The 20,069-nt window shown below is 41.9% G+C and overlaps 1 protein-coding gene across 1 annotated transcript in view; it reads right to left on the bottom strand.

Annotated features, from left to right (window-relative positions):
• Positions 1-20,069, bottom strand: part of HAPLN1 (hyaluronan and proteoglycan link protein 1) — a 65,534-nt gene that overhangs the window by 24,994 nt on the left and 20,471 nt on the right. Inside the window, exon 2 of the mRNA XM_031061911.1 lies at positions 11,483-11,608. Within this exon, the coding sequence (XP_030917771.1) occupies positions 11,483-11,582 (100 nt within the window). The 5' untranslated portion in view covers positions 11,583-11,608. The remainder of the gene's footprint in view (positions 1-11,482; positions 11,609-20,069) is intronic.

Raw genomic sequence — 20,069 nt, 5'->3', positions numbered from 1 at the left:
CGGCCCAAAATTGCGATTCCCCACTCTGAGGCTCGGCCTGGCTCCCTCTCAATGCAGCAAAAGCTGTGGGTGAGCTCCTAAAAAAACACAGAGGCTGCTGAGAGGGTGGCCCTGTGAAGGCTGGCAGCAATTTTCTGTGATGGTTCAGACAAAACGGATGAAAAAATGTCATCGGCCAGGGAGATGTGGGTGGCTGGAGGAGGGAAGGACTGGGATGGATGCGGAGCGTCTATCCCACCCCTCCAGCTGTCTGTCCACAGCACTGCAGGAATCTGTGGTGTGTCCACAGCATGAGGGGCATGCAGGGAGACTTTTGGATCCCTCCAGACAGTCCCAGGCTTCTGAGGCCTGGTGACAGATCTGCGGTTAAAAGAAATATCTGCCCAAACTGCAGCCTCAGCTGGATTTCCCCCTCTGCTCACTACTGCACTGAGCTGCGCCCCAGGGAATGCAGGATTCTGTGTTTATGCAAACACAAAATGAGGGTGGTAATTGCAAAGACAGGTTTGCTGAGTGCAAATGTGCATCTGCTTGGGGAAAACAGGTATCCCAAACGTACAGCTCTGGGTTGGGAGGTGCTGTGTCCAGAGCATTGCTGTTTCCTGCACAGGTCAGGGCTCCAGCTTCCTCAAAAATGGACAAATTTGAGTGCTGCAAGGTGTTTTGCCAGGGTGAGAGACCTTCCTGCCTGGTGAAAAAACAAAGCTGCAGAGCAGGTTGCCTACAGCCCCTTTTAAATGATGTTCTTTTTCACTGCCCTCCTTTCCAGAGGCTCAGGGATGCTCCAATAATCCATTCCTGAGGAGAGCATCCGAGGAGAGAGGTGATCTGAGGCAAGGCACCATGGAAAGCTTTACCAGCAGTTTCCACAGGAGGAGGAGGAGGAGGAGGAGAAGGAGGAAAGTGAAGACAGCCAGCACAGTTTGTCTGCAAATTTTCCTGTTTCCTTTGGGGACAAAGACGTTCCACAGCGCTCTGTCCACCTTGGGAGGAGAAATGTTATGCTTTGGGGTGGTTATTACCAAGAAATCTGACTCAGAGCTCAGCTATGTTGGGCTTTTAATACTGAAATAGTCAAGTTAATAAATATTTAGCAGAAAGGGCTGGGAGGCTGTGACTCAAGGCTGTTAATACTCACTCTTTCTAACAACTGTGGCTGTGCCAGCAGGGCCTGGAGGCTTTCCCAGAGCACTGTCACCTCTGACTCCAGCAGCAGCACCCTAATTTGGGGATGTTCCTCCCTGCTGGCTGCCTTCCGCCTCCTCTGGCCCTCTGCAGCAGCCATGAGCTGGTCTGAGTAGGTGTAGAGAGAAAGAGGGGATGGTAGCATGGGAAGGGAAAAAGGGAAGGGAAAAGGAAAGGAAAGGGGCGGAAAGGAAAGGAAAGGAAAGGAAAGGGGCGGAAAGGAAAGGAAAGGAAAGGAAAGGGGCGGAAAGGAAAGGAAAGGAAAGGAAAGGAAAGGAAAGGAAAGGAAAGGAAAGGAAAGGAAAGGAAAGGAAAGGAAAGGAAAGGAAAGGAAAGGAAAGGAAAGGAAAGGAAAGGAAAGGAAAGGAAAGGAAAGGAAAGGAAAGGAAAGGAAAGGAAAGGAAAGGAAAGGAAAGGAAAGGAAAGGAAAGGAAAGGAAAGGAAAGGAAAGGAAAGGAAAGGAAAGGAAAGGAAAGGAAAGGAAAGGAAAGGAAAGGAAAGGAAAGGAAAGGAAAGGAAAGGAAAGGAAAGGAAAGGAAAGGAAAGGAAAGGAAAGGAAAGGAAAGGAAAGGAAAGGAAAGGAAAGGAAAGGAAAGGAAAGGAAAGGAAAGGAAAGGAAAGGAAAGGAAAGGAAAGGAAAGGAAAGGAAAGGAAAGGAAAGGAAAGGAAAGGAGAAAAGGCAAAGGAAGAGGAAAAGGAAAAGGAAAAGGAAAATATGTTTATTCTCAGCCTGGAATATCTCTTTTGACCCTGGAGGTTCCAAGGGAGATGTGACACCTGAAATGTGCCTCCACTCACAAGTTTTGCAAAAGCCAGCTCTCTTTTTACAGAAAATGGGATGATGTGCCCTTCTCACTGGAAAGACAGTGAGGCAGAAAATGACATTACTGCTGCTGCTTCTCCCAGATCTGGGAGAGGAGGAAGGATCCCTGGCTTTCGAGGAGAAGTAGAAGTCAGGCTGGGGAATGAGGCACAGCATGGGCTACAAGACATGAGGGCAGCAGGGACTTGGGATTGAAAATGAGATGACAGGGGTTTGGCAAGAGGCCTGAGGTCTTCATTATCCAGTAGCCAGTGAGAGCCAGGGCCAAATCTACCTAAACTGAACATTTTTGGGACTGTGGCGCAATGAATGGTCTCGCTCCTGCTGGAGCTGATAAATTAAGAAAACACCCAAACCCCCAAGAAACCAAAAAGAGAGCAAAGCAGAATTCCTTCATTTAAAATATGCAACTGTCTCTGGTTTTACTGTTGTGAAACTCAGCTCAAATGAGCAATGCATTCTTCTTCCTGGGTTATGTTAGTGAAACAAAGACTGATCTGTTGTGAAACAGTGATGGGAGATGGAGGAACCACGGGTTTGAAGGGTGGTGGCTCCCTGGCTGCTCTCCTCATGGGCATTCTGGCAAGGCTGGTCCTTGTAAATAAAATTATTTATTTCTCTGAATGGCAGGAATATCTGGAAGGTGCCTGCAAGAAGGAAACAGGATGGGACACCCAGGTGTAGTCACTTGAGGAAGAAAACACATTTTCACCAGAACTGCTTCCTTCAGAAATGCCATCAGAGAACTTGTGAGGTGAACAGCCAAACAGCTGTGAACTCTGAAACCCCTGGATTAGGGAGGGTTTGACCCTCATTGAGGAGCTGTCCTTGCAAACAGCACAATCTGGATCTTGGCTGGGGACAAGGCAGCTCAGGTGTGCCCCTCCTGAGCCTCAGATGGTGCAGCTCCCAGCTGCTCCTTCTGCTGGGCACAGAGGTGGCAACACCCTGGTGGCTGCCTCTGGATGTGGGAATCCACAAAATCAAAGGGTTTTTGGGAAAGCTGCAAAAGGCTCAGAGACAGCAGAACTGGGATTGGAGCTAAGCACCAGCCGTGAGATTGGTCAGCAGAAAAATTATGTAAAAAGCGGAAAAGCAAGGGCAAATAGAGCAATGGTCTGTGTATTAATGCTTGCCTAGAATAACTCCCTAAGCTACAGAAAGTTTATCTAGCAAGATATTAGGAAGGTTGAAGCTTAATAATGGAGCTCTGTGTGTTGTGTTTGAAGGCTCACAAGCAGGTATTGCATTTGAAATAAGCAAGCATTGTTTAACCACAGGTACCTGTGCTTACAGTGGTTGGACAGAACTACTGTCAATATAGAATAGATACTGTACAGATATAAATACTGTCAGTGTGCTTTTGCTTTGTGTGATTGGGCAAAAAACTCATCAAGTGAGTTGTGCCATTGAGTTCTGTGTCTGCTGCCTGGGATGTGAGCTGCTGGCAGCTTCCCATTGTCATCACCATGGAATGAGAGTGATGCTGGAAAATCAAACAGCTCAAGGCACCTTCCACAGCAGCCCTGTCCTGTTTGGGATTTGTACACAGACCCCAGCCAGCGATATCTGGACTCAGCTGCAAGGGCAGCATTGGGATGAGAAAGATTTCCCAGGTGGGGCTTTCCACCCTTCCAGGCACATTTTGCATGGTCAGGCTGGCAGCAGCCGAGCTGTTAGTACAGACCCAGACCCCACTGGTGACTAATTTGCAGCATTTTTTCCACTCCTGCTTCTCTGCTGCTGATTCTGACAGATTGTGGCCTTTTGCTAATCCTCTTGGAGCACTTAGAAGGATGACCAGGGCAGCACAGGGAACAGAGCTGGTCCAGGACAGAACACGACTCTGGGAGCTGCTTTCCCCAAGCTGTAGGGACAGGCTGGCTGACAGAAATCAAAACACACACAAAAAGTTGATTTTTGGGCTGGCTTTGCTGTATCTCAGCACTGCCAAATCTGGTATGAGCTGCAAGGGAAAGGATGTTTTGCTACCTTAAATGAAAAGGCACAGGCTGAGCACCTGTTCTGTCATCCTCATCCTCCTCATCCTCCTCTCTGCCTCCCCAGCCTGAGAGCTGCTCAATGAGCTCTCCTGCTCTGGTGGTCATTGCTTTGTCCATTTCTAGCCCTGGTGTTGGCCAGTGTGATGCCCATTCCAAGGACAGCATGGGGAATTTGCTCTGTTGGAGCTCTCACTTCACCCTCACCTGCTGCCTTATTGGCTTAGCTCCAAATTTTACTGCTGGACATGTTTTAAGGGTTTTTTTGTCATTTTAGTTGTGGGCTGATTGTTGGGTTGTCTTGTGATATTTTGGTTTTTTTGTGTGTGTGTGTGTTTGTTTTCTGTTTGGTTGGTTGGGTTTTTTTTGTGTTTTGGGTTGTTTTTGGTTTTTTTGTTGTTGTTTCTTTGTTGATTTTGTTTTCTTTTTTGTTTTTGTTTTGTTTTTGTTTTTTAGGTTTTTTTGTTTGTGCAGTTTTTTGGTTTTTGCTTATTTTTAATGGGTTTTTTGGTGTTTTTGTTTGAGGAGTTTTTTGGTTTTTGGTTTTTTTAATGGTTTTGGTTGGGTTTTTTGTTTTTGGTTTTTGGGGCTTTTTTGGTTTTTTTTTGTTTTGTTTTGTTGGTTTTGGTTTTGGTTTTGGGGTTTTTTTTTGCCTCTTTTTTGGTGTGTTTTAACTATACTTTTGCTGAGGGGTTTTCTCCTGGTTTCCTTTTCTTATTCTCCTCCCTTGACTGGGTTCTGCACACCAGAAGGATGGCAAGCCAGGCTTGGAGGGGGCCAAGAACAAAGTGTGGGGCAGAGAGGATGAGTCACACCACAACCCTTGGCAAACACCTTTATCTGCTTTATCCACCAGGAGTATCCACTGTCTTATGCTGAGCTGGCCACAGAAATTGATTATTCCAGCATTTTCATGGAATGCCTCACAGTGGAGGAAAATATGTGCATTTTTACAGACAGGAAAAACAAAATCATAACCCACCAAGATGGCGTTACAGAAGTGTTTTGTCAGATAAATTAATGTATTTCCTAAATGTTCCACATTGTTATCAAGCCCCTAGCTTAATATCATCCTGTGCCATTATGTTTTAAATAAACAGAGTTGTTGCTGGCTTTCCTGTAGGGTTTACAGGGATTTGAGCTCATGCTAAAATATCCTCACTCTTCCCACAGCAGTGGCTAGATGCTACCCTCAATTTTTTAAAATCTAAAATGTTACTTAAAATTAATAAATATTTTCTGTGACAACAATGGTTCCAGTTTTCTATAATATGTAGAGGAGTGCATAATTGATGAACTCTTATATGGGTGTATCACTCAAAGAATACTGAGGAAAAACATGAGGGAGAATCACACACACATTTGGCACATAGTGCACATTTTTTCTATATGTATTTTAACTAATTACCTTTTTCCTTCTGCTTTTGGGAAAAAAAAAATCTAAAATCTTTTATATATCATCTGCAGGACTGGTAAAATACGGGGGTTTTTTCTGGCTCAAGAACTAATGCAGTTTTGCTGTGTCATGAGAAAGAAAAGGCAAAGATCCATCTCCTGTGTTCCTGCCTCTAAAGAGACAGCATAGAACACCCCCAACACATTTTTAAGTTTTGATATAAAACTGATAAGAGAAATGCTAGATAAATCTTATTTAGAAGCTTCAGTTTCCAAATAATAGTACAGCTCAAAATACCTGGTTCATATATGACAGAGAAGAAATCTGTCTTTGTAACAAAGGCTGAGATAAAACATTTTTCTGCTGATTCCATCTCCTCATCTTGGAGAGGGAATTATTAAAGAGGACATAGTAACACAGGTTTAGGTTTCTAGGAGACTTAAGAGCACATAAAACCATCAGGGAAATAACAAACTTCATCTCTCCTAAATTATTGTCTTAAATAACTTCTAAGTGTGTTTTGCTTGGGTGTAGATAAATTTCATGGAGATCAGGTGTCACAGAGCAGAGCAGAGCAGAAATCAAGGCAAAGTCTCTGCTCTCCTTCCTCACAGAAGTAAATCTTCATGGGTGGCATGAGGACTGTTTGACAAAACCAAAATATTACACAGAAACTGCATTGAGCCCTTCCAGTCCCTTAATCACCCCCAAATGCTATTTATAAATATGGAATTCCACTGACATAACCAGCAAAGGGAAATTAATGATTTAAATTCATGTTCCACGTGAACCCTTGTGTTTCTGCAATTATAATTTTTTAATAACTCAAATAACCTGGCACCCATAAGTTAAGGTCTGTTCCAGAAGATGCTGCCCAGGATGCCTTCAAGGAGAGAGCACACTTCTGTTTTAATTTTTGTTTTTGTTTTTTGTATTTTGGTTTTTTCGGTGGGTTTTTTTTTGTGTGTGTGTGTGGAATTTCTGGAGGTGGAATTTCTGCTCTCTGCTGACTTTTCTATCCCCTGCAGTTGCACCAGGCCATGACCTGAGGAGGGAAGCAGGTTGTGTGGAAATCAAAGAAAAAGCTTTGATTTTGTAGAAATAAAAGAAAATTGCAACAAGAGACAGGAAAATGCATCGTGGCATGATCAAAATTATTCTGAATGGCAAAACAAAAGGGCAAGGAAAAAAAAAAAACCACAACAAAAAAGAGCCAGACATAAAGCCGAAAACACAAAGGCAAGGAAATGGAAAGAAATGTCAGTGTCATGGAAAATGGAAACATGCAGAAAGGTGGAAAGAAGGAAAGAAGGCAAAAGTAAAATGGGAAAGGATGAAGATAATCAAGATTATCTTGAGGAGATAAGAAATAAATTAAGAGGTCAGATAAGCAGTGCATTTAATCTTTTATCATGTTTTTGACTGGTCCAGAAACTCTGTTCAGATTCTTACTCTCTGTTGGTGCTGATTTGATTTGAAGGAAAAGAAGTGGACTGTAAATAAAAATCATTATACTGGAGAATAAGTTGGTCAAAGATTTCCCCTGCTTTTGTTATTGGTTAATTGATTTAACACATTTGTGTGTGCTTAGGTTTTTGTTGTTGCTTGTTTGCTCCAATTGGGCAGCATTAAAAAGTTTTCTGTTCGTTCCTTGTTGAAATATTTTTTGGGTATGCACAAATAAATCTGTGCAGGGATCTTGATAGGCAAAGGGGTGCATACCTGCAGCTCTAACACAGCAAAATGAATCAATATGAATATGAATTTCTTACGTTCAGAGGAAAGCTAAAATGTTAAATTTGATGCTCCATGAACCAAATTTTGTGTTCCCATCTCTGCCTTTTCTTGTGCTTCTACAACCTGAACAAACTGGAATTGTGTTAAAGGTTTGGCTCTCTTTGGGTAATTAATTCAGGAATTACTGTGGTGGCTTAATCAATTTTGATTATTTTTCAGAGTAGCTACACCCAGGGGAGTGCCTGTATATTTTGGATAATTTATCTCTGAGGGGAGTTCTGTCTTTTTTTGGATAATGGGTCAGTGGACAGCACCACGAGCAGCTCAGGGAGATGGACAAAATGAGCATTGAAAGGAGCCACTCTCTCTCAAAACTCAGGGAGACTTTGCAGGTGGTTCAGGAGAAAAATCTGAGTTTCTAATTACCTTGCTGCGCTGGGGAAATGTTGTTTGCTTGTGGATGTCCATGTGGTGTGGAGATGCTTCAGTCCCATTTTTACACTCCCCAGATTATTTCATTTATGGTTGTGGCTTTTTCTGAAGAGTGAAACTGGTGTCTCCCTGAGGCACATGGGGTTTTTCTGGGGTGTGGAGTTTCTGGGGTTTTTATTTTTTTATCCCCAAAAGTGAGACTGGAATGACAAATTATGAGAGGAAGGGGATAGGGTCAAGCAGCCTGGATAAAAGAGCAAAACCATGAAATCCACCACAGGATTCAGCAAAGAATAAAGCAGCAGAAGACATGAAATATAAATTTTTCATACAAAATATACATTTTATAAATTGATGAATTTTCTACATAGTGGAATAAAACCAAAGGAGAAAAAAATAATTAAAAAAGCAACTGGGACAGAGGAAATAAGTTGAAAAAACTGTGAAAAGTAGGGAGGTAAAACTATCTTGCAGTTGTTTAAGTTGTGACTTAAGCCCAAATTAACTGTATTAACCAACAAGGAGAGAACCAAGAGCTAGAACTGACATTGTCAGCAGAGCTGCTGATGAAACCAGCAAATCATTTCTGGAGAAAAAATGAAATATTTAAAAGAGAACATGGACACAGAACTATGTCTGCTGCAGTGTTAGAGACTGGGAAAGTGTTTAGTAAAAATAAACAAAATTCTCTTTTCCAGAGAGTGGACATCTGAAAGGCAGAGCTCTGTGTCTTTGAAGGCAAAGTATAATTGCAGAACAATAACAATTTATGAAACACTGTTTGTTCTGGTAGACAAATATTGAGTTTGAGGGGGGTGTCAGGAGATTTTACACTGATGGAGGGGCAGAAAATTGGGGCACCCAGACCCACTGGCACTGCTGTGGCCTCACCTGTCACTTTACGACAGTACCTAAAGTGTTTCTGGACAGCAGCAAAATAACAAATTCATGTAAAGGAAGTAATTAAACCATTAACCAGTTAATTAGCCTGACCTCAGCAACAAACAGGACTTTAGAGGTAAGTTTTTTAACAATTTGGGAGGTAAGTTTTTGAGCAACAGGAATAGAGGCAGTACTAGAAAGAGGGATAAGGTTAAGCAGATATTTGCCAAAGAAAGTCAGAGCAATCTGATATCAGGTATGTAACAAAAACAAATGTATAAGGCTGAGGAATGTGATGTATCATTTGCTTGGACCTTAGGGAGTTGAATGATGTGGAAAAAATATATATAAAAAGGCCAGTGAACTGCCTTCAGTACAATTTCTCTAATATTTCCACTAATTTTATCTTGTAAAGTAATTGTGACTTTTGGATAAATAAAATTTTCACGTGGCTCATTAAGCAGCACTGAGGGGAGAAGAGTGCATTTGAAACATTTGAAGAAAGAAGGGTGGAAAAAGTAGTATAACATTTAATGCTGAACGCAAAACTCAGCTTTTTGAGGTCTAGGATGAAAAATTATTGATACAGAGCTTGTAGTTGTTCATTTCAAGTGGCAGTGAGGGAGACTGACTGCTAAATTCTGTCTATCACCACAGACTATTGATCAGCACTGCAGCTCAGCTGGGAGCAGCAAATTTGATCCAAGGACTGAAGAACCAAGCATGGAAACTGGAAAACAGAAATGCTGAGGCCAAATGAGGATTTTATCTGGAATAAAATAAATTTTTATCTGGAATAAAGTCCGGGCTGGATGCACTCAGGGAGTAAGAATTCAGAACAAGTGTAAAGATGAAATCCTGATATTAACAGGTTGCAATATCCAATTAGGACAGAAATCAGGAGATGATACACTTGGAGAAGAATTTGAAGAAACACACTCAAATGGTAGCAGTGGGGATATGGTGTTATTGATGTTCTAAAGTGAACCTCAAGGAAGAGAAAATATTATTGGAAGCCAAAGAATAGCAGCTTTAGAAGAATAAGACCATAAAATAAACGTGGAGGATTAGGAGGGTGTTTTCCATGTCAGAAAAGTAGGGTGCAGAACCCTTCCGCAGTAAGAAGACCTGAAACCCAGCTTTTCAACAAACGAAACTGAGCCTACAGGAGATCACATGATGTAAAGAATGGGGAATATAACACAGTTTCCTTCTCTGCCTCAGGAAATCCCTTTCACACCTTCTGTAATTCCAAGGCATTCCCAGGCAGGCAACCCTGGCAGAGTTTAGCCACATATCTCCTGGATTTCAGCTGTGGAGAGGGATGCTGGATTTTGTTAATGTGATTAAAAACACCTGCACATCTTCTACAGTGTTCTCTGATCCCATCTCCAGGTGTAGATTTTCTTATAATTTTAATTTTTTTTTTTTCCCCAGCACTGGGAAGAGATGGATCCCAGCCCTGGTGGGGTTCCACAATGCAGAGAGGAATGGCAAAAATCAGAAGCAGAAATGCCACATCCCCAGCAGTTCCACTCCCTTTGATTTGTGGTCTGCCTGTGCATTTCAGAGCCTGAACCAGCTGGAGGAGAGGGCTTGTGGTAGAGCTCAAATTTAAATCTTTATCCAGCTCTCCTTCAAGGAATAAACTCTTGAGGTACAGGTGAGTTTTCACAGGGAGGGAGAAGGGCTCACCTGGAAACTTCTGTCTGCTTTGAACTGGTTGGGTTAGTGACAATTGACATGCATGACTCCTGAATTACACTAAAGTGCTGGATATCACACTAATTTCATTTTCCAAAAAAGTCAAGCTCAGAGACAAAAATCTGCATTACAGAAGGAAAGGTGAAATATGTGTTTATTAGACATCGATGTCTGATTTGAAATTTGCCCTGGCAAACAAGTAAAATGAAGATCTATCACTCAGAGCAGTGATAGATCCTCATTTTACATTTGACAACACATTCCTTTGACCTTCATCCTCAGAGGGAGAGCAGCTGTCTGCTACTCCTTGCCTGACCTTGACAATCCCTGTTTTAATAGGTGCAGGGTGCCTTTAACTTCTCTGCCTCTCCTGTGAACTCCTGAACGTTCAGCCCTTCCTGGTACCCTGCTCTAGCCTGGTAATTCATATTTACACAAACAGCACGATTTTCTGGCTGTTGAGAGAAATAAATCAAACTTTAAAAAGAGAGGGGGGGGGCGAGAGAGAGACAGTGAGAGAGGAGGGGCAGTAATTCTGCATTCTTTAATTTCGCAAAATAATTTTAGCCAGGCTCAGGGAAGGTAGGGGTGAAAGCAGGAGAATCCCTGTTCATTCTGCCTGTCCTTACTGCACAAACTCCCTGATTTTTCTCGTGCAGGATAACCCTCAAGGACTGAAGCTGGGACTGGAAAAACTGCTGCATTGTGCTGCAGGCTCAAATCCTGCCACAGCTATAATCTCTGGGACTCAAACAGGATTTTGCAGAAGGCCAGAATAATATTTAGTGTGAATTAAAGGTATGAGGAAAGGCACATTTCTTTCAGGGTAAGTTACATCTTTTATTTTTTTTAACCAGTTTACATTGCCCAGTTATGATCTCTGATGTGCTGAGCCTTTTTAAATGAACCACAGCCTTAAATATCTGAGCTGTGGAGAGCTGTGTATGGTATTTGATTCTTAAAATCAAATCTATTCTACAATAAACTGAAGTATTTCAACCCACTGCAGTTGTTTGTTACTTTAGGATGCATGCTTTTTCTCTTTGTCTCTAATCATGCTGTCCTTTACTCACTAACCTTTGCAAGGTTGTGAATAAGTGCTATTAAACAGTGCAACTTTCTCTTTTTGACTTTTCTTAGGAGAAATAATAATGCAACAGAACCAGAAAAGAAAACATTTGGTCAGCAGCAATACAAGTACTTAAAAAACACTGTGACAGCATAAATATTTTTTAAAAAAAGTAAATTAAGGATCATTAAACACATTATTCTGTGTCCTTCAGCAATATGAAGATATTGGTATTTTCTCACTTATTTCCTTACCTTGAATGTGAACAATTCTTTCATGCTCCAGACTTGAGTTGCCAGGGTGAGGTTCAGCCCCACAGGCAGAGATCAGCACCAGGAAAAGTAGAGTCTTCATCTTTACAGCCAAAAGAATCTTCTTCACTGTAAGGGCATCACACACAAAGAGGATTATGAATTTTGGGAAACCTTTTACAGGGTTGCACTGCTCAACTTGTTAGAGCAGCAATCTTATGAGGGTTTTTAAATTTTTTTTAATGTATTGAACGCACTCAGCTGGCAGAAGTTACAACAGCTGCTAATTTTTTTGGCATGAATATTGGACCACTTTATTGTGGACTTTAACTAAGTGAAACTACAAATCCATATTTAACTCTGCTGCAACAAGAAAAAAAGAAATGTACAGACCAATATTGCTAAGCCAAACTCCTTGCAAGACCACACATAAGCAGTACCTGTGCTTCAAAAGACGTTCTGGTGTACTTTTGATTTTCCAGACCTACTCTATTTCTGGTCTGCAAATGCAATTAAAACAATCAAAGCTCTATCACTGTATCTCTATCCACTGCATGATGCAATCTGTTGGTGACAGGTTCTCAAGATTGAAACAATCTTCTTGTAGGTTTTGGCATTTCAATCAAGTCTTCAGCTTAACTTAACAGTCAGGGTGGCAAATCTGCTCGAGTTAAGCAGCAAAGATGACAAAACATTTATTAGGCTGACTAAGGAAGATAAATTTTACTTCAGATCCACTTACCATTAAAAAACAAACAAACAAACAAACAAAAAACCCTGAACACACAATGAAATGTTTGAAACCATGCACAAAGTAGGTTAGAGTTGAAAATGCTACCACTGCAGCTGCCCTGATTGATTTTTCATTCATTTCCACCCAGAATGCTGACGCACTGGCTGAGTGTGCCAGGTAGGGTCTCTGCAGTCAGCAGAGCCCAGCGCTGCAGGGAAAATCTCTGCCAGCCTCTGAGAAGTAATTAGGCAAATGAGGACCTGAAATAGAAGAGGAGGCATAAAGTACAAGAGGGTTTTGTGTGGTTTTTTGGGCTGCTGTTGTGTTTTATGGCTGTAGTTTTTGTGAATCTGACTCCTTGAAATAAAAGGTAGCTGTTTCCCAACTTTGCCTTTAAAGAGAGTAGGATTCCTCCTTCCCATAACAAATATGTGATTTTTTTTTCTCAAATGCACAGAGATAATTCTTTCCTCCTTTTTTTTTCCCATCAGAGCTAGAAACACACAAAATTTGCAGAATACTCAGTCAAAACCAGGGTCTAGGTGTGAGTCCTAAAAGCAGTCCCCAGCCCCAGACAGACACAAAGCCTGAAGTGCTTCAAGTCCAGATCTAAACGCTGTAACCTGAACCAACCTCTGCTGCAGACTGGAAAAAAAAAATTGCCATTTTTCCATATCAGAACATGCACGTTTACTTGCCTGCCCTTCCATTTCTTCACAGCCAGCTTGGGGTGGGGAGCTCAAAACCAACTCAGCATCCCTTAATCCTTCCTGTGGAGTGCCTAGAGGTGGAGGACAAGTGCTGGCTGCACTCTCTTTCCCAGGTGGTCCAGGCTCAGTGACTCCAGCCTCGGCCACTCCCTCTTTCCTGGAAAGCCTGGATGGAGGGTGGTGACCTCCATCTGGGACAGCAAGGACAGATGTGGCTCCCTCTAGAGCACATCAGCCCCAGCCTGGGCTCAGGGAGGGTCACTCCAGGGCACCTGGGTGCTCCTTCTGAATGCCTTAAGATTTAAGCATTTATATTTATCAAATCCTGTGCTGAATTAGTGGATAACTCTAAGCTCCATATATAGTGTTAGTTGCTGTCTTCACATATTGGTCAGACAAAATCCCTCTGGGCCTGAAGTTCAAGGACAGCCTCAGTCTCCAAAAGTAAAAACAAAAGTGGGTTTGGGGGGAACAAACTGGGGATAAATTACTTCATTACCTGAAGCTGGAATTGGAGGATTAACCCCTGAAATGCAAATGGACCAAACTTGATTGTGTGAAAAATAATTGTGTAAAAAACTCGGGTCCATTGTCCATCTTGGGTGTAGCCTCTGGGAGGCTTCTGACAGCCCAAGATGCACCTTTTGAAGGCCTTTAATAAACACCCGCTTTATTTTCTTAATTTTGTCCAGCCTCTGTTCCGGGCAGCCACTCCAAGGCCTCACTCCTGCAGGGTGTGACACTGCCCTGCCCTGTCCCTCACAAACCCCACACCGTGTGTTCCCTCTCAGATTCCAAAATCCAGTCAGTTTGGGATCTGGGGTGTTTTGTTGTTTGTTTTTTTTTTTTTTTTTCTTTTTGGCTGTTGGCTAACATCTGACGATTCTTTTTTATTAATGATTTTTATTGATTTAGACGTGGCCTGTTTAACAAAAGAGCTTTGGTTGGGAAGGCAAGGCCTGTGGGAGTATTCCAGCTTGGAGGCAAAACCTCTGGGCCCTGTGAGTGAGGAGAAGCCCACAGGGGCTCTGCAGATCAGCTCATTTTGACTTCTAGCCACAAATCTGCCCTTTTCTGTGACAAAAAAAACAATCACAGGGATTTTCTTGGGGACAGCAACCCCCTCTATTCCAAGCACTGTGTGCACAGGCCCTGCTGAGGAGTGAGGAATATTTCACCTCCTGGTAAAATGGATGGAGAGCTCCACATGTGCCTCCCTTTCCTTCCCTGCTGATGGGAGAAACTCCTCCATGCAGCACCATCTGGTGCTGATTTCCAGAGCAAATAATTCCAGGATGAAGGATACACCTTTTGGGGATATTTGCCTGGTACATCCAGGCAGGTATGATCTGATTTTGGAGTGTTTATGTGAGGATTTACCCAATTTGGTGGCATTTTTAGATTTGTTAAAAGGCAGAGACTGTGAGGAGTGACCTGGTACCTCTCTCCTCCTGGGATTCCCCACGATGGGAGTGGGGGCACTGAGCCAAGGCAACGTTACCAGGCCAAGAATCTGACCCCTGGTGCTTTGTAGGTTATCCAAAAAGGCAATTAGCCAGAGGAATTCACATCCTCAGCCTCTAGCCAAAGCAATAGAAGTCAGACTCCATTTCTGCAGCAGCCTGGGAGGACCTCAGGGGAGACATGATAGGTGTGGATGTTTTCATATTAAAATTAATAAAGTCTTGGCTGGGACTGGGTGATTTTTTTTCTTTTTTTTTTTTTTTTTTTGGTAAGGAATGGTAAAGATTAGTCATACTCAAGAAATTCACGCTGGTTTCAATTACTGCAGGTTATGAATCTGCTATCTCCCCATACAGGCACACAAAGGAGCTGGGAAGGAGTTTTAAAGGGAGAACCTCAAGGTTCAGGGAAGTGCTCAAGGTCACTCAGTGTTTAAATTCTCCAGAATGGCTAATTCTCAGATACATTTTTAAGTTCTGACATTAATCACCATTTTTCAATACTTACGTAGACTTAATTAATCTACTACTGGCATAGCTAAAAGGCTGTAAAGCACCCATTTTTGTATTTTAACACAATAATCTGAGAGTTTACAGAATGCTTTCAAGCAGTTTGGCTGCTTTAGTGACAAGCATCTCTCTGAAGGGCAGAGCACTGAAAAGCAGCATTACCCACCAATGTCTGTTTTGAATAGAGGAACATATTTCCTTTTGCAACTGCTGTCTAGCTGCAGAACGTGCAAACATCCACTGTGTCAGGACAAGGGCCACCTACCTCAATATTCTCTCTCTGGCAGTAGTTAAAAGCCTTTAAAGTGGAAAGATTTTTTGTTAACAGGAGTTAATTTTTGTCTTGTGTGAAGAGGTGATGATGTCTTATATCAAATGCTTGTTTCCCTGCGTTGCAAGACCTGTGGAAGCCTGAAGAGAAAATGGCACAGGAGAAACCCAAACTCCTTGGGCAGAAACAGGAGGCTTCCTAATGAAACTTTCTGCCTTTCCGTGGAGTATTCTAAATTTAGTAAAATTAAGCTCAGCAACTAAAGGAATCAGTAGCACCTAAACCAGGGAACAGAATACATAAAATCAGTCTTGATAATTTGGGGATGAAATAACCCCCAAATCTGTTATTAGTCACACAAACCTACTGTATAATATAAACCTTTATAGAGTCCTCTTTGTGGAGCTCAGATCCACCTGGGACCTGGTGTTAAACAGAGAGAAATATCTATTTAACAGAACAAAATATGCGCATTTACAGGGAGATGGTGCCAGCAGCAGTAATGAAGGGTCTCCCATCTTTAGGCACTTCTGTTGGTTGATAGAATAAGAAGAGGACCAGTCCGGGCAATACTCACACACTCACTTCAGCAGCTTTTCTTAAAACTGGTGACTTGGAGCAGAACACTTCAATCCAGCTGATTAAACAGATTTCCTGCTCAGTCCCAAGGCTGCTAAAGATCAAATCTTATCTGTGTGTGTAAGCCCCTGGGCTTCGGCAGCTGGGTCAAACCACGAGAATGGAACTCAGCTCCAGATTGTGGGCACTTGAGCTGTTTTGTCTGTGCACAAAATGTTTACATCCCGCTCAGACCATTGTCACAGTCAGTTTGTAGCTGGTCAGCGTGGTCAGTGGAAGGGAGGTGTGTGTCTGAGTGACCTAGGATGCCTTTTGTCCATTCATTTCTGTTGTTTTTTTTTTTTTTTTTTTTAATAAACTCCATCTCCTCCAGAAACCTTCCATTCTCCAAAGGCAAAAGTAAAACTTTCATTTCCAGCTACAGACTTGAGACCTCAGTCCCCCAAATCTGATGAAAATCCACTTCTTGCCATGGCTACCCTTACAACGCCTGCTCTGGATTCTGCTTCTCACTCATTTTGCTAAGATAATTTTTCTCCTTACAAAAGTCCCCCAGAGTGATGGAATCAAGGACAGACTCAGCAGAATGATCCCCAAATTGCTAAATTTGTCTTGCAAAATAAAATTTGCTGGTGCCACGGTGAAACAGAAAGAGCAATTTGGTGGCATGGGAATGACAATATTTACATCCTCTATTAGGATGACTTAAAGGTCGCATTCCAAGGCCTCCTCCTCCCTTGGTACTTCAGTTTTTAAGGCAATTTTTGTGGGATCTGGGGCCATCTGAGGTGGCAGACAGTGGCTGTCTGGAGAACAGGTTGTGCTCGTGGCTCTCCAGCCCTGGGCAGAGCAGCTCAGTGCAAAAAAGCAGCAGGACACCCCAAGCACGTCTGGAATCCTCTGCAGCCCAGCAATTTCCCAGGAGGAATGCTGATAAATGGCTGGCAGGGAGAAAGAAAATGGCCTTTACGTGCCTTTGAAGGGCTGCCTTGCACCAGGTATGGAATTTATTCCAGAATTTATTCCAGAAACACAAGGTAAAGGCACTTCTGTCATTACTTGTAGGGTAGATGTAGAAAATTTGGTGCTCTAGGTTTTAAATACAATCAGGGATAAAGCAAATGTGCTTTAGGATCTAACCTGGAAGGAATAGTGTTCACTCAGTGACTCCATTGGTTTTATTTCTTGAGTTTTCTTGGAGTTTTTCTCTCTTTTTTTGTTTTGCTTTGTTTTTTTTTTTTGTTTTGTTTGTTTGTTTGTTTGTTTGTTTTTTCTTGTGGTTTTTTTTTTGTTTGGTTTTGTTTCGGTTTTTAAAATTTTATCAATAATGCTCTGAATAAACATATTTTTAGTTCAGGAATTTCGTTTTTTTTTGCTTTCTGTATGGCAGTGGGATGTTCTTCGATAACACAGAAAGGCAAATTTTCTTTTCGTGTTAAAAATTGGATATATATTTTTTGCAGTCCCTTCCTTTAGAGGAAGCTTTTTCTTCAATCTCCACTTATCAGTGGTCTTCAAACAAATTGAGAGCTGTCTTTTTCCAGACAGATTGTGTTTGTATTCTGACACTGTCTTCAGCAAAAAGCTCTTTTTTAGCACACAAGCATGGAGGTCAGTGAGAGTCAGTAGAAAACTTGATCTGTCCCCCTCAATTTCTTTGCCTTTTGGTCATATTTACAAAACTGGCTTTTCCTCAGGGCTTTTCTTCTCCCCAGACCCTGTAAAATTACCCACACTGTTCCTCAAGTTGATTTCTTGGTGGTAGGAATATTTCCCACTGCCCTGCAAGGAATTGGGAATTTCTGCCAGGGTTTTGGGTGTTTCTGGTTCTGCCTGTTCTTTCCTGCATGCTTGGATTTCTACAGGGTCATAAATGTTTTAATTTTCTAGTGCTCTATCCCCCTGCCAAAGGCGAACATAAGCTGGGTGCCTGTCTTTGGACAATTTAAGAAAACCTCATCTATCACATAACATTAGGCAGTTTCTCACAAACTGTTCTTTTAATTTCTTTACAATATGATCATATTATTAACAATAATAATATTATTATGTTATCATTATAATTGCTGTCTTTGTGAGCTTGAACTGCCTTTCTGTACCTAAACCAGTTATGCCAGATTTCATGCTTTAAACTGAATAATTAGTCCAGTCCACCCACCTTTTCTAATTGGTCAGACAGAATTTTTAAGGTTTTTGTGTGCAGTGAAAAGGCAAATAATTTACTCAAAGTCCATTCAGGCTGGTGGACATTTGGAAATTTAATTAATTAGTGTTAGTTCCCACTATCAATTTTCAGGTTACTGGGCACCACAGCAGCACCACCCTCTAGATTCTGCCAGGCACAGCACCCAGGATGACAAGAAATGTTTTTTTTTCTAAATTGTAGTCCCATTGAATAGTTTTTTGTGGTGGGTGGTTGCTCATCCCTCCCACAACCCATGTCATGTCTCCCCCCAGAGACCTCCTGGCCACTGAAATTATGATGGGGCCTTGAGCCAGACCTAAAAGATGAATCTGCACAATCTAAACCTGCTCCAGTTCCCACCAAAAATATGTAAATCCTTGGTGGAAAAAGTGTTATTGCACGTGGAAAAGAAAATGAGCCTCAAAAACCAACAAGCCCCACTCCCCCCAGAAAAGGACAGAGAAAAGTTTATTTTCTGGAACATGGCACAAATTAATTGGTTCAAAAGCAGACAGGTAAACCACCAAGTGATACTCTGTGTATAAATTCTGTGTCTGTGTTCAAGGTCACTCGGTGTTTAAATTCTGTGTTTAAATTCACTGCAGGCTGCTGGTTTCCAAACCCATCTCTGACCATCACTTCCAATTTACTCCCAGATTTTTTGCTTGGGAAATATTGTAAAAGTCATAGGAATGGTAAAGAACTGTCCATGCAATGATATTAATCTGGAAATAGGCCAGGTGCTCTCTGCTCCCTTCAGCAGCATCTCCTTCCTGACCCACATTGTATGTGGTAGAGTCCCCATTCCTTCTCCCCCAGCCAAGCTGGCTGTATCAGAAATATAAAAATTGAAATTTAAAACATTAACAGTGCCTTCACACCCTTCAAGGATGCCACTCTCTGAGAGAACAGATGCACTGCCAGACTTTCTGAGCAGGGGCTGGTGCCAGCCTGCTGCAAGGAATTACAGGCAGTAAAATATTTTTGTCATGGGTCCTGGTGCAGAGCATAAAACAGGACTCCTTGTCCAGCCAGCCATGAGAACTCACTCCTGTCCTCCCTCTTTGCATTTTTTTTTGTCTTGTGGCCTGAGAACTGCACTGTCTGCACTCTCAATGTCATTGAGAAAGACTTTAAGAAGCCACTCACTTTCATGAAGAAATAATACCAATGGTACAATACCCTGCATGTTTTCACATTGAAAATTTGAAAATATTTCTATGTTGCCAATGCAAGTCCCAGCTGAATCACTGCTTCTGAGAAGGAAAACACTTTAACTTCACAACAGAACTGTTTTGATCAAACATCTGCAAATGAACTTGAGTTTTCTTTGGGTGTTTGGTGGTGGGGAATTGGCTGGGGGTGCAGCCAGATCAAAGCCATGTGGGGATCACTTGTGAAAGCACAACTCTTCCAGCAATTTCCATAATTGAATTAATCTGCAGTTGATGGCAAAACATACTTTCTACTGAGATCAGTGGCTTTGCAGACGGGGGAGGTCTCGGGGTCAGGCCATGGGTTCAGGTTTTGGGGGGACATGAGTTCAACCCTTCGCGGGGCGAAGGTGGAAGGAGGATTAATTTTCTTTCCTAAACTCCCTTTTGGTGGCACCATGATGATCTTTTTTGTTGCTTAAAAATCATGGAAATTATTTTTTGAATATTTTTTTAATATTTTTAGGGTTAGAAGGAGCAGCAACATGGCTGCAATGACACTTTATCAGCACCTAGAACAGATTTGGGGTTTTTCACGAGCCCGCCACTAAAAAAACCCAAATATTTCCACATGCTGAGGCCCTGTGTGATAGCTGACCATGTGTTTACACACAGGAGAACATTCAGATGTCCACTTGTGCCATTTCCCTCCCTTCCCTGCTTTTCTTAAGTATCTTTTCATTGCAGTATCTTATGCCTGAGAACACTGGAAAAACACATGAGTCATATGCTTGTTTAGTTAAAGTCTTGTTAGCTAAATTCAGTTGAAAACAAATAATAAACAATTTTAAGACTGTGGATGTGTGTAAGAAAATATTTCCAGATAAAGACAAGCCTTTCAAAGTTTTAAAGTAAACAGTGTCACCTCAGTATTATGCATACACCTTTTTTTTTTTTTTTTTTTTTTTTTTTTTTGTTTTTTTTT

Source organism: Geospiza fortis, unplaced genomic scaffold, assembly GCF_000277835.1.
Source record: "Geospiza fortis unplaced genomic scaffold, GeoFor_1.0 scaffold43, whole genome shotgun sequence".
Lineage (NCBI taxonomy): Eukaryota > Metazoa > Chordata > Aves > Passeriformes > Thraupidae > Geospiza > Geospiza fortis.
Note: the sequence above shows the minus strand (reverse complement) of the source record. Positions and strands in the feature narration are given on the sequence as shown.